The 14,549-nt window shown below is 50.2% G+C and overlaps 1 protein-coding gene across 1 annotated transcript in view; it reads left to right on the forward strand.

The window, feature by feature from the left end:
* Positions 1-14,549, forward strand: part of SLC25A13 (solute carrier family 25 member 13) — a 186,952-nt gene that overhangs the window by 27,545 nt on the left and 144,858 nt on the right. Inside the window, exon 2 of the mRNA XM_062179221.1 lies at positions 3,365-3,418. Coding sequence (XP_062035205.1) covers positions 3,365-3,418 — 54 coding nt within the window. The remainder of the gene's footprint in view (positions 1-3,364; positions 3,419-14,549) is intronic.

The raw sequence follows: 14,549 nt of genomic DNA on the forward strand, positions 1-14,549 counted from the left end.
GCGCAGACCCTCAGACCGGCTGTGCAGATCCAGAGGTAGCGATCGTGCTTTGAAAATGATGGGAGCCGTGTTAGGGGGTGTGACCGTGTCGGTCACATGTGTGTGTCCCTGTGCCCTGGACCGTGGGGGAGTTGCAGAGTGTCAGACTGCCAGCAGGCAAGTGCATGGGGGGTCAGGAGCTCCTGCGGGAGCGCAGGGCAGGGGAAGATGCCCAGGGAAGGCCTTAGAAGGTGCATCGCACAGGGAATTCATTAGATGTTAGTGATGTGGCATTCAGGTGGAGCAAGAGTAGCCCTGGATGTGTGGGCATTTGGGGAATGAACCAGCAAGTGCAGTCCCCATGCTTGATCTTAGCCAAAAGGCCGAGAAGCGATAGCAAATGGAATCTCTCCCTCCCTTCCTCCCTCCCTCCCTTCCTCTCTCTCTCTCTCTCTGCCTTTCAAATAAAATAAAAATAATTTAACAAAGAAAAACCAACTAGGTAAGAACTTAGGGTACCACAGCATGTGGTACCCTAAGTTTTTTTTTTTTTTTTAAGTGTCTTTTTTAATTGAAAAGCTAACAAACTGTCTAATTACATTTCTCCCCACCCCCAAAACCACAAACCAGGTAGTAACTGAGTCTTCTAGGCAATATACTCAAAGCTGAGAAGATTAAAAATAAGAACAAGTCCTCAGATCCAATTAAGGGAGCCCTGCTACACACAAGCTGATCAATGCCAGTGGTACTGACTGATCATGCAGCTGAAAGACATCCTAATGGGCCCACTCAGAACGTTTGTGTCAAGTAGCCTCTTTCCAGTTTCCAACTCATGAATAAAGATAATATTTTTTTAATTCTATTTCAGAAAACTTTTTGGAAGTTGTTTTATTTACAATGCCAACTTTTAAAAGATCACTCAATTTAACTGGACAATAAACCAGGCAGCAATCACTCTGCAAGAAGTGCTTTCTTCCCTAGCAGTTGCCTATATTTTATATATTTATTTTATTTATTTGAAAGAGCAATAGAGAGAAAGAGAGGGGGAGAGAGATTGAGATCTTCCATCTGCTGGTTTACTCCCCAGGTGCCTACCCACAACAACTAGGGCTGTGCCAGGCTGAAGCCAGGGGCCTAGAACTCAATCTGGGTCTCACACCTGGGTAGGCAGAGAGCCAAGTACATGAACCATCATCTGCTGCTGCCCAAGGTGTGGAGCAGAGCTAAGACTCAAACCAAGGCACTCTGATCAGGGATGCAGCTGAACCCACTGCACCACAGTGTACACCCTGTGGCGCGCGCACACTTTTTTTTTTTTAAAAAAATTTATTTATTTATTTATTTGAAAGAGTTACACAGAGAGAGGAGAGGCAGGGAGAGAGAGAGAAGTCTTCCATCCGTTGGGTCACTCCCCAATTGGTCTCAATGGCCGGAGCTGTGCCGATCCAAAGCCAGGAGCCAGGAGCTTCTTCCAGGTCTCCCATGTGGGTGCAGGTGCCCAAGGACTTAGGCCACCTTCTACTGCTTTCCCAGGCCATAGCAGAGAGCTGGAGTGGAAGTGGAGCAGCCAGGTCTCGAACTGGCACCCATATGGGATGCTGGTGCTTCAGGTCAGGGCATTAACCCGTTGTGCCACAGCGCCAGCCTCCCCTCCCCTACTTTTTGAAAAAGAATTACGTTGGGGCGGGTGCTGTGGCGCAGTAGGCTAAGCCTCTGTTTGCAGTGCCAGCATCCCAAATGGTTTGTGTCCCAGCTGCTCCTCTTCTGATCCAGCTCTCTGCTTATGGCCTGGGATAGCAGTGGAAGGTGGCCAACTGCTTGGGCCCCTGCACCCTCATGGGAGACCCAGAGGAAGCTCCTGGCTCCTGGCTTCAGCTCAGTCCATCTACAGGAGTTGTGGCCAATCAGGGAGTGAACCAGGGGATGGAAGAGCTCTCCCTGGCTCTCCATCTCTCTCTCTCTCTGACTATACCTCTCAAGTAAATAAACAAAATCTTTAAAAAAAAAAATAAGAATTATGCAGGGATTGTTGTGAGACTCGGAGCTCTTGCCGTGGAGGAGGGGATTTCTCCACTCTGAAGGTGGAAGTGGGGGCGGGAGGCGTTTCCAGCCTGTGTGGCCTTCCCCAGCTTCCTTGGCCCGTGTCCGGAGGAGGGAACCTCACCTGAGACGTGCAGGCAGGCAGCGCCGTTCGTCTTGGGATAGTTAGCAGCCTCTTTCTGCCTCCTTTATGGGACAGCCAAGAGCACTAACTAATTCAGGGTTTAAGAAAAGATGACAAGTTCTGAGGATTAAAAACGGCGCTGGTGGTTAGGAGTCCTCCGCCGAAGCGAAAAGAGCTGTCACCTTGCTTTGGGAAACACAGTGACCACCCGGCCCGTCCCAGCGCGTCTCTCTCCCGCTCCAGTGATGCGCTGATAAAATGATTCCTGACAGTGGCGGGCCTAGGAGCTCTGTGTCTAGAGAAGGAGGACAGAGAACCCATTGTCCAGAGGTCTCAGGAGCGCCCTAGCAAGCACACAGAAAGGATTTAGAACAATTTGCATAAATCCCCCCCATGGCGATGTGGCTCTGGTGTTGGGGTGGTTCCAGGAAGCCCTCCCTGGCTGGATCGCGGGGTGACGCGGTGCCTGGTGAGCCTGCCGTCTCAGGACGGCTTCTGCCAGCAGGACTGGGTGATGGGACGCTGAATAAGCCCACTGTTTGGTTCCACATAAGGGCCCTTTTGTGTCCGCCTGGGGCAGCCATGTTGAAGTTGGTCTTGCTTTGCTCCCCAGTGATGTTTTTGGATTTTGTGGCCTGGAGAATTAAGCACACCACCTATTCTGAGCTAATCTGTCAGACTTTGCTCTTGGAAGGTTTCTAGAACATGGAGGGTAATAGTCATACTTCTGGAGACTTCTGGTTCATTAAATTAAAAAGCTGGGCCAGGTGCTGGGCGGGCGCTTGTTCGTGGTGGGAAGCCGCGCGCTCTGCACAGTCAGTGCCTCGTCGCCCACTTCCTTAGGAAACACTTCCTCTCGTCTCGCGCCGTTCACAGCAAGTTGTTCTTTGTTGTTTACTATTTCCCTGTGAACGGCATGGCTCACCCTGGAGTGTCCTTTAAAAGTGCTGTGTATTATACAAACATGTTTCAACTTTTCTTTCTTAAAATATGACATACATGACACACGACCTACCAAGAGCTTTACTGGTTCCTCGTACAGAATGTGATCCTTCTAGAAGCCACACAAGGAGCCTCGTTTAAAATCTGGGAGCAGCTTGGTGCTTTAGTGTAGAAATGAAATTCACTGATTTCTAAGCCGGAGCCTGTTCTCCTTCAGTCTGCTAGCTTGATTTCTCAGTTTTGTTTCAGTAGTATAAACATTTTTATGTTTATTTATAGGTGGCTTTAACCAAGAGAGCAGATCCAGCCGAGCTCAGAACAATATTTTTGAAGGTCAGTATCCAGGACTCTGTTTTGTTTCTTGTTCGATTTGTGTTCTGTGACTCTTAAAGATTGTTTCCAAACAGCTCTTCATTTCACTGTTAACTTTTTTTAAAACTTCTTTCGGAAGAAATCGTTCCCAGTGCTGCTGCTTTTTTGAACAAGTAGGGACCTTGTAGATGGGAGCTTGTGGTGGCGGCGTGGTTTAAGTTTGAATCCCCTGTCTCACGTGCTGTCAGCCATCGCTAAGGAGTTGCCGTGGGCTGTGGTCCTGCCGCCCGTCGGCGTCTCCAGGATTAGCCTGGATGGCTTCGTGACCATGCTTTTCCTCCTGGGAAGCTGGAAGCTCTTTGTCAGCGTCTCAGTCACCTTCCCTCCAGACCAGGCTGCCCTGTCTCTCCTGGGCTGAAGAAGCTCACCATTGTCATCACCAGCACCATCATCATCACCGTCACCAACACCAACACCATCACCATCACCATCGTCCTTGCCATCGCCATTGCCATCGCCATCACCATTGTCCTCGCCATCGTCCTCACCATTGCCATCGCCATCATCATCACCATTGTGCATGTATTAACCCCACGGTGCCCTGTGAGCGGGCCTCGGTGTGATGTGTGGTGGGCACCCGGGCAGGCCAGGGCCACACACACTTGTTCCCGTGCTTTCTTACTCTCTATCAGCTTTGTGGGACTGAGCAGCGAGCAATTACTACGGTGCCAGTCCGTCCTCAGGCCCCAGACGCTGACGCACTTTGATGCTGTTCTAAAATTAAAGTTCTCAAAAAAGAAATGGCCGTTTTGGTAAAGATCATAGAAGCCAAACGTGGGCTTTTTTAAAAACCTCGTGGAAAGGAGGCTGTGCTGTGTGGAAAGAGGACCGAAGCGTTACTGGCAGGCTGGCCAGGGGCAGGTCTGGGGTGGAAGGAGATTAATTCTCGGAGCCTCACGTTCTGCAGCAGTGTGTGCGGCTGTGACTGTTTAAAAACAACAGCAAGCGGCCGATGCTGTGGTTCAGCGGGTGGAAGCCCTGGCCTGCAGCATCGGCATCCCATACGGGCACCGGTTCGATCCTGGCCACTTCACTTCTGACCCAGTTCTCTGCTATGGCCTGGGAAAGCAGTGGAAGATGACCCAAGTCCCTGGGCCCCTGTTACCCAGATAGGAGACCTGGAAGAAGCTCCTGGCTCCTGGCTTTGGATCAGCTCAGCTCTAGCCAGACATTTGGGGAGTGAACCAGCGGATGGAAGACCTCTCTCTCTTTTTATATCTCTAACTCTCTCTGTAACTATGTCTTCTAAATAAGTAAAATAAACATTAAAACAAAAACAAAAACAGCATGGCTGGTGTTGCCATGTAGCGGGTTAAGCTGCTGCTGGCATCCCATAGTACTGGCTCGAGTCCCGGATGCTCGACTTCTGATTCAGCTCCTTACTAATGTGGAAGATGGATTAAGTGGTTTGGCCCCTGCCGTCCACATGGGAGACCCAGATGGAGTTCCAGACTCTTGGCTTCAGCCTGGCCCAGCCCTCGCTGTTGCAGGCATTTGAGGAGTGAACCAGTGGATGAAAGATCTCTCTATCACTCTGCCTCTCCCTCTATCACTGTGCCTTTCAAATAAACAAAATAAATCTGTTATTAGAAGAGCTGAGCCATTGGGGAATTTGAGTACTGCTGGAATATCTGATATTAAGAAATTTTTAGTTTAGTTTTTAGGCTGGGCAATGCTAGTCTGGTTCTGTGAACCGCTCTGTCTTGTAGAGATACGACCGTGAAGCATTTACAGGTCAGAATGCGATGCCTTGGGATCTGCTGTTGAATAACGCAGTTTGGAAAGGTCTCTTCAAAACCGGGCAAGATCGCTTCATACCCGCGGCCTCAGGGGTGTCTTCCGAATCTATTCCACGGCAACATGTGCCCGAGGGGAGGCAGCCGCTAAAACCGGGCAAGATCGCTTCATACCCGCGGCCTCAGGGGTGGCTTCTGAATCTATTCCACGGCAGCGTGTGCCCGAGGGGAGGCAGCCGCCTTCACCAGCAGAGAAAGCCAGAGGCTGTGTGGAAGCCTTGGTGCTGTGTGCTGCCTGCGGTACTCATGGGCTTAGACCAGTGCTGCCACTTGTGTTCATACACATAATATATATATATATATATACACACACACACACAAAGATATATATTATATCTATGAAGTATTTTAAAAATCCCATTTGGTGGGGCGGGGAAAATGAGTGGGCACTAGGATGATAGCTTTTGAAATTGGAAAGTGGAATGTTGGGTTTATTATCTGTACTTTCTACTTTGTGTACCTCTGAATGTTTTCATAACAAAGTCACAGGAAGATTGAGTGAGAACTCGTGTGCAAGGGTCCGGTCCCTGGCATGCATTTGCTACTGATGCAGTGTGTGCTGGAAATTAAGTAATTCAAACACAGGGGGATGACAATTCAATAAGGGAACGGGTAAGAGTAGGAGCAGCTTCTGGGGAGGAAAATATGATCCATGTATTACCAGGCTTGGGTTATACTTTGGAAAAGCAGAGTTCGTGATAAACTTGCTTTTCGCCCAGAAGAGAGAACGGCAGAGAGGTTCCGGGAGGGAAGGGGTCTGGATGATGGAAGGTCAGAAAACAGAAGAGGGTTTGCTTCCCACCTAAGCTGATGCTTGCACGTTGGGCGAGGTGTGCGAGGCGCTCCTGGAAGTCCCTGGAGTGTGCGGTCAGGATCCCTCCATACCATGCAGCTTCGGGGTGTCTGCTGAGCAGGGCACCCTGGCACCTGGGCAGGCCGCCAAGGAGCCCAGAGGAAGGGACAGAGGCTCGTGACCTTGAGCCAGTGAAGTCAGCTGGACATGTTGCTTCGGTTTGCTCCACAAGAGCTTTGAGCAACTCTGCCAGGAAGTGGACGAGCTCGGGGGTGTCTGAGACAGGGCAGCCTCGGCTCTTCCGTGGCTGTCGGCGAGGTCTTCTGGAAAAGCTCCAGGCAGAGGCCGTGGCCGCCTTTTGAGGCCGCATGGCTGCTGGTGAGGCCAGGAGATCTCGGCTTGGAAGGAGGTGTCATGGCCAGCTGCTGTGTCCGCTCAGTAGCAGGTGAGTCCGTCCGGGGCGGGTCTGCATGGCTGCCCATTAGGTTCCTGTGCTGTGGATGCAAGGCTAGGGGTGCAGTCCTTGGCTCCAGGTAGGAAAGCGGTCTCTTTCCTGGGGTCCTTGGGCGAGGGTCCCCCTGACTTGGAGGTCCAGGGGGTGATGTGGGGGCTGGGGTGCGGGGCCACCCCTGAAGGAGGCAGTGATCAGGCATTTGGGGAAGGGGGTGTGGCTCTGGCCGAGGGTCTGGTGCCCTCAGCAGGCCTGGGCTGTGTGAGACCAACACGAATCACTTGACTCAGCGCTGAGGATCTCACTTTTATATCCACCCCTGCGGCCTTGCAGACCAGGGGTGAAGGGGGCTGCTGCGCCCTGGGGGCTGCCAGGCTGGGCTTTTTCTCTGTGCTGGTTTTCTGCGACTTTTCCCTGATTTGATTTTCTTCCTAATAAAAGTCGAGTGTGAGACAACCTGGTCACCTGCCTGTTAAGATGAGGAGAGGATTCTTGTGTCGCTTGGGGGTTGGGGGGTGGGGCCTGCTGGTAGTCAGGGCCTTGGCAGCCCTGGGGATTGGGCGCTGGTGCACCCAAGCTGGATAAGGAAACCCAAGTGGGCTTCGTTCTGACTTTTCAGCCTGTGTGTTTGAGGAGAGTTCTACTAAATTCCACTTTTATTTTTTCAGTTGCCTGCTGTATGTTACGTACAGTGCTGGGAGACGGGCGTAAGTCAGGGCTGCTGCCATGGTGAGCCTCATTGTGTCTGTGTATGGCGAGATAGAAGGCCATGGAGTGGTTGACCCAGTGTCCCAGGTGGCACGCACTCGTGAGGAGGACGATCACAAGCAGGGATTGATCGCATGGAGAAGGGCAGGGAGGTTTAGGCGCAGCCAAGGGCCTTTGCAGACCAGGGAGGCAGAAGGTGCAGGGCAGGCCTGGGAAGGGGCCAGTGGTGTGGCAGGACCAGCTAGTGCGGGGCTCGGGCGATGGCCCTGGACTGGCAGGGAGGGTGAAACTCGGCCTGAGACCTGCCCGGCTGCAGCCCTGGGGTTCTGTCGCCCGGGCTGTTCTTGTGAGCAGCGGTAGGGGAGGTCTCGTCTGGATGCAGAAGTTGAAATCTAACCTAAGTGTTGCCAGCCATGTTTTGTGTGCCTAATACTTTTGGTGTTGCTTCATATATTAACTTAAACAGATGTATGTTGAGGGCCTTTTATTCTAAGTAAAACACCGTAAAACTCTGCCAGGAATGTTGTGAGCAAACGAAGCGGAAACAACAGCCTTGTCTCCAAGGAGTCCGGAGTGTGTAGAGGACTCCAGGTGCACGGGCAGGCAGCAGGTTCAAGAGAGAAGTGAGGAGGCAGACACTACAGCAGCTGGAGGGGCGGTGTCCATGTGGGCGGAGAGGACGAGGGGCTCCGGGGGCAGGTGGGAGAGGAGAGGGCCACATCCCAGGGGAGGCCTGGGGATGGGTGTGGCAGAAGCCAGTCGGTTCAGGTTGCAGGATTCTAGTTCACTCTGTGAATGTTTAGGTACAGCTCTGCTGGGGAGTAACCTTGGAGAGGCAATGGAGAGTCAGGCATTCCACTGAACAATGGGCAGCCATGGTGGGTGCTCTGAGTGGTCCGGGAACAAGAAGGGTAGTTTGAGGTTGGACTGGTGCAACAGGGCCACAGCCTTGGGGATAATCACAGTGCGAGGCCCTGCGGACTTGGTGAGGGTTGTGGCTGCGGAAGGAGTGGAGAATGGGCCACTAGGACACTGGAAAGGGAGGTAACAGAGCAGGCAGTGTGCATATGGGGGTGCTTCCCAAAGTCCATGGAAAATGGAATTAACAGACACATTGATTTTGGGGTGAAATTGTTTCTTAAGATTAATTTTATTTATTTGAAAGGCAGAGTGACAAAAAGCAAGAGCGAGCGCCAAAGAGATCTTCCGTCTGCTGGGTCATTCCCCAAAAGGCTACAACAGCCCGCTCTGGCCCAGGCTGAAGCCAGGAGCTAGGAACTCCATCCAGGACTCCCACATGGGTGCAGGGGCCCAGGTACTTGGTGTATCTTCCACTGCTTTCCCAGGCACATTAGCACATGAGAAGTGGAGCAGCCAGACTGCAGCCCGTGTTCAGTATGGGATGCCAGGCTCACAAGCAGCTGCTGAGCTTGCCGTGCCACAGCGCTGGCCCCTGGGCCGAGGAGTCTCTGAGGTCAATGGTGTATCCTTGGTGCAGAGGGACCACGATGAAGATGAAGGGAATGGGGGAGGGACCCAGGAGCTCAGGGGAAGACAGGAGGTGGAGTGGATGGTTCAGAAGTGTAGGGCTCCAGGTTACTACATTTCTGATGTGGGGAATGGGAAAACTGGAGACAAGGGCCAGGCAGTAAGACACATGGCCAGGAACAGCGGCTTGTGCTTGGTTTTCCGAATTATTCTGTTAACAAAAGTGACAGACACTTCTAAAATGTGTGTAGGGAAACTTGGAAAAATAGTTAATTCCTTTTTGAAAAAACTTTTATAACAATTTATATTTGTTGAAAATTTAGAAGAGATGCATATTTTTCATTTGTTTTCTTGACATGAAGGGGGAAAGAGGGGCCGGCATTGTGGTGCAGCAGGTGAAAGCCCTGGCCTGCTAATGGACCTGGGAAAGCAGCAGAGGATGGCCCAAGTCCTTGGGCCCCTGCACCCATGGGGGAGACCAGGAAGAAGCTCCTGGCTCCTGGCTTCGGATTGACTCAGCTCCAGCCATTGTGGCCGTTTGGGGAGTGAAACAGTGGATGGAAGACCTCTCTCTCTCTCTCTCTGTCTTTCAGATAGTAAAATAAATCTTAAAAAAAAAAAAAAAAAAAAAAAAAAAAAAAAGGAAGAAGAAGAGAGGTACAGAGAGAACGAGCTTCCTGTTCACTGGTTCACTCTCCAGATGCCCACGACCACCAGGCCAGGCCAAAGTCCACAGCCCAGGACTCAGTCTGGGTCTCCCACATGGGTGGCAGGGACCCACGTACTTGAGCCATCACTGCTGTCCCCCAGGGCCTGCCTTCGCTGGCAGATGGAGTCAGGATCATGAACTGGGTGCCGAACCCAGGCACTCTCACGTGGGATACAGGCACCTAAGCTAAATCCCCGTCCCCACATTCAAATTCAGAATTGTCTTGCATTCCTTCCCTATCCCAGGGAATTAGAGAAAGCATGGCCGGAGCCAGTGACCTGGGCAAGGGGAGTCTGAGTGATGGGTGGCGAAGATGGGCGGGCAGCTGGGTGATGGTGCCTCTGTCCCAGCTCATCCCAAGTCCCCGGGCTGTCAGCGTTTAGCAGGCCAAATAAGACGCCACCTCACAGAGCACGCGCTGTGCTGGCCGTTTCCCTCTCTGCCTGGTGTGGTCATGTTTTTTGGTGGTGACAATTAGTATTACACAGGATGTGAAGGCTTCCCAAAAGTCTTCTCATTTGGTAAGAATATAGTTAGTCCGACTAAAAGTCCCTGAAGACGAGTGTTGTGGTGCCGTGTGTTCAGCTTGGGCCCCCTGCATCCCGTATCGGAGCGCCTAGGTGTGTATTCCACTGACTGCTCTTCCAGTCCAGCTTCTTGTTAATACATCCTGGGAGGGCTCAGATGATAACTCAAGAAGTTGGGTCGCTGCCACCCACGCACGTGGGAGACCTGCTTTGAGTTCTGGGCTTCCTGGCTTTGGCCTGGCCCATCTCTAGCTGTTGAGGGTGTTTGGGGAATGAACCAGCAGATGGATGATCTCTCTCTCTCTCTCTCTCTTGCTCTTAAATAAATAAAATAAGTAAATAAAGATTAAGAAACAACTCCCCAAATTGCAAGGGAGGGAGGCCTCAGGGCGCTGTGACAGCTACTCCCGCAGAGAGCCTGCAGAAGGGTGCTGTGGTGACGGGGCTGTGAGACGCGGTCGGTTCTCCTGCAGCCTGCAGCACGGCGGCCGCCTCTGTCCCTATTCCCATGAGGCTCCCCTCTGGATGAGCCTCTGACTCGCTCCCTTCAAGATGCAGATCGGCCCAGCCTTGGCGGTGAGCTGTTTTTGCAAAGTGAAAATAAAAATAGTTTCTTCTTAGCCCAGCTCAACTTGTTCTCATATCTAAGGGATGCTTTCTTTTTAAAACTACCACTTTAAAAAGTGAGGCTGATAAAATGTCTCCATTTTTTAAAATTGTAGACTATTGAGGTATCAGTCAAGAACATCAGTCACAGATGCGGAGCTCCCTGAATGTCCACAAAATGAGGACATCCATGCCCCATGCCCATGTAAGCAGGATCCCAGGAGTCCCCTCTGCCCCTCCAGCCCGATCCACCCCTCCCCAGGGTAGACAGTTGTCTGACTTCTCTAAGTGTGAGTTTTGCTTATTCTAACTTTATGTAAATGGCATCTGCAGTATGTGTTGTTCTATCTGGTTTATTTTGCTCACTTTGTAAGGTTCCTCTGTGTTGTGCTGGGTAATTGGAGGAAGGCTTTTCTCATTGCTGTGTTGTATTCCACCATGTGACCACAGCACCACCCATGCAGTACACTGTTACAGTCCCCTTATGCATCTTGCTCTTGGTTCACATCTGAAGTATTTTAAGCTGTTTTTTTACAAATAATGTTGCAGTGGACATGGATGAGAAATTTCTGAGTCTGTGGCTTTATGTTTCATCATAACCAATATTGAACAGCTTTTTGCTTAAATGGCTTAATTCCCAGTTTATTCTGATACCATATGAGAGTTGCATTTGCTGCACATTTTTGCCAACACACATTCTTTCGCATTATCATGAAATAGAGGTATGGCATTGTAGTTTTCTTTTGTGTTTTCATGAAAAAGGCAACAAGTTGACAGTGATTTCTCAAGGTTGTTTGGGGAGAAGTCAAAGAGGCATCATGGATAAGAGAACTTGCACCCTTTTGCTCCGTTGAACTCCTCAAAGCAAGGTGTTCACCAGAGACTCCATGAAAACCTGGCCCGGGTTCTTGTTCTCGGCATGTCTGCTCAGACCAGCTCCGTCTGATGGAAAAACAGCCTGCACATTGGCACCCATGTCTCCATTAGAACGCCAGTGATGTTGACTTCGTTAGCTTGGACTGAGTGATACTCTTTGAGTGGATTCTCCAAGACATCAACACTATGGAAAAGAACTTTAATTAAAAAAAGAAAGAAAACTTGTAAAACAACATTTTTAAAAACTCTGCATTCATTTGAAAAATATTCACCACGCATGTTTCACTCTCTGCTGGGTACCAGTCAGGGCATCTGAGGATGCTGCCGTGAGAGAGAGGGAAAAGTGGACTTGTAGCGGTTTGCAGGCTGGTAAGCTGGTGAGAGTAGGAAGGGTGGCCTGGAAGACTTGCCCTTGGAGGGGAGGACGCCAGCTGTCCGTGCATCCTGGCTGCCTCCCACGGAGCTGGAGGAGGCCACTGCCAGATCATCGGACGTGGTGCTGTCACCGGAGCCTTCTGCCAGCCCTCTCCCTGAAGAGCCCAAGAGCCAGCACGGCCTGCGGACCACTGGGGACAGGAGCCCAATTCTACCTGTGGCCCACGGTGTAGTCACAACGGGAGAATCCGTCCCTAGACCAGAGGTGCCCGACGGTGAAAGGCACACCCACTTCAGTAACGCCAAGAGAAACTGTGAATATTCAGCCTTGAGATCAGGAAGGACTAGTTTTTATGGTTGGGAAAGTAATGGAAGAAATTGCAAAGGAAAAAAACCCTACGGACTCAATTATATAAAAGCAGCAAACTGGAAAAATATTTGCAACAAATGTGATAGACAAAGAAGGGCAAGGGCACGTTGGCACACTGCTGGTGGGAGTGGAAATTGGTGCAATCTTTTCTGGAGAGCAGTGTGATAATAAGCACCAAGAGCCTGTGAGTTCCTCTCCTTTGACTCAACAATTTCTCTTCTGGGAACCTAGCCTTTGAAAATTGTTGGGAATTTGGACAAATGTTATATACAAAGATGGCTACCTTAACTGTATTTGAAAATAATCTAAATGTCGACTGGGAGGAGAAAAGCTGATTTTAATTTTTTTAAGTTTTTATTTGAAAGACTGATACCAGGCAGAGAGACGGATGACTGGTCTGCTGGTTCACTCCCCAAATTCCTGCCACAGCCTGAGCTGGGCCAGGCCAAAGCCAGGAGCTCAGAACTCAACCCGTGTCTCCTACAGTGGTGGCAGAGACCCAAGCACTGCCAAGTACTGGGATTCAAACCCAGGCACTCTGATACAGGAAGTGGGCGTCCTAAGTGATGTCTCTACCCTGTGCCAAGCTTCTACCCCCAAATTGTGTTTCGAAAGAAATTATCCACCCTAACAAGCCGGCACAAATATAAATCGTATAAATCACAGGATCTCTGTGAGCAGCAGTGACACAGACTTTCTGTTTCAGGCTTGTTTTGTCCCAAGAAAATCAAAATATGATTCCTCTGCGTGTCCAAAAAGCTGAATTAAATGCAAACCAGAGTAATAGGATTACTGGGCTATCTTAGAGCCTTTTGCCCATACTGTGCTAAACAGAATTAAAAATAATACACAAGTTTTGTCAAGTGCTTGTTGTGTGTGGGACATTGTGAGACAGTTCATGGAGATTACGTACTATGGACAAACTATGTGGATTGTGAATCTTTTTTTTTTTTTGGCCCCAGAATTGACTTAAGTTTTCATTTTATTTCCATGAGCTTTTTGAAGTACCCTCGTGTATTAAGTGATTGTCGCATCTGTGTGAGCCTCAATGAAGCTGGTGAGGTGCTTAGACCCATTTTACAGAGCAGGAACCAGAGGCCTGGAAGGCTTTCCTTACTTCCCCAAGACCATCCTGGTGGTGAGAGGCCCAGCACAGCGCAACAGACCATTACCTCGGCCACTTCCGAGGAGGCAAGGACTAAGCCTGAGCTGGAAAACAGAGCATAAAGGCTACAATGACTTTGTCAGATATTTGAATGAAGCTGGACTTTGGGCCAGGGGAGGAGGCAGTCTCTGTCCTGTCTCCTCCCGTCACCCTGCAAGCGCTGCCCATGGCTGTGCCCTCCTCTGTGCCCCTCACCGTGTGATCCGAGAATCGGGAGCCCTGCCCTGCTCCGTGGGGATACACCATGCCCCCATGCTGTTCCCGCAGCCCTCGGGGCCTCCTAGACCAGGGATCGCCTGTCCCCAGACCGGGAGATGGCTGTGCAGAAGCATCGCCAGTAGTCATTTTTATTGACCCTTTCCTTGGGGGAACGTTCTAGAATGAACAGCACGCTAACTAGGACGGTGTGTAGGAACCACGTCCATAAAATCCCCCAAGAAACCTCTCGGTGGATAGTTTGCTTTCCAGCTCAGCTTGTCATCTTTCACGTGTGGTGGAGGACCTTAAAGCAGGAAGGGGACAAAAGAGTGTGGTTGTGTTCCTCTGTGACTTCTGTTCAAAGGTGAGCTCAGGCACATTAACATTTTAATGAGCTTGTTTAAACATTCGGTGATTTATGGACTGGGCAGCACCAGACGCAAGTGGTCCAGCGCTGCATCAATGGGACGCTTTTATAAGGAGCACTTTTATAAGGTGTTCACCGAAGCAAGACAGAAAATAAATTTGGTTGGTTAAAGTGGAAAGTCCCTAGTTTAGAGGTTAGTTTGGTGGTTCCTTTTTTCCTTTCTTTAAAAAAATTTTATTTATTTATTTATTTATTTATTTTCCTTTTATTTGAAAGGCAGAGAGAGAGAGCGAGTGCTAGAGAGAGGAGAAACAGATCTCCTCTCTGCTGATTCCTTCTCGCAATGCCTGCAACAGCCAGAACGGTGCCACAGTGAAGCCGGGAGCCAGGAACTCAATCCAGGTCTCCCACATGGGTGGCAGGACCTCGACTCCTGGAGCCATCACCTGCTGCCTCCCCACCAATAAAAGCATAACACTTGCCTCACTTGGTGTGTTTTCACCTTTTCTTTGAAGTGGTGAAGAGAGCAGTCACCATGAAAAGTACGGGCCATACCTGGAATTTCTTTCTTTGACTATTTTCAGCCTTTTCACATGTTGGTCCCATGACTGTGTCCCTTTGAAAGTCAAAAATACAGAATATCATTTTTTTTTTCTCTCTCTC

Source organism: Lepus europaeus, chromosome 20 (genome assembly GCF_033115175.1).
Source record: "Lepus europaeus isolate LE1 chromosome 20, mLepTim1.pri, whole genome shotgun sequence".
In the NCBI taxonomy this organism is placed as follows: Eukaryota; Metazoa; Chordata; class Mammalia; order Lagomorpha; family Leporidae; genus Lepus; species Lepus europaeus.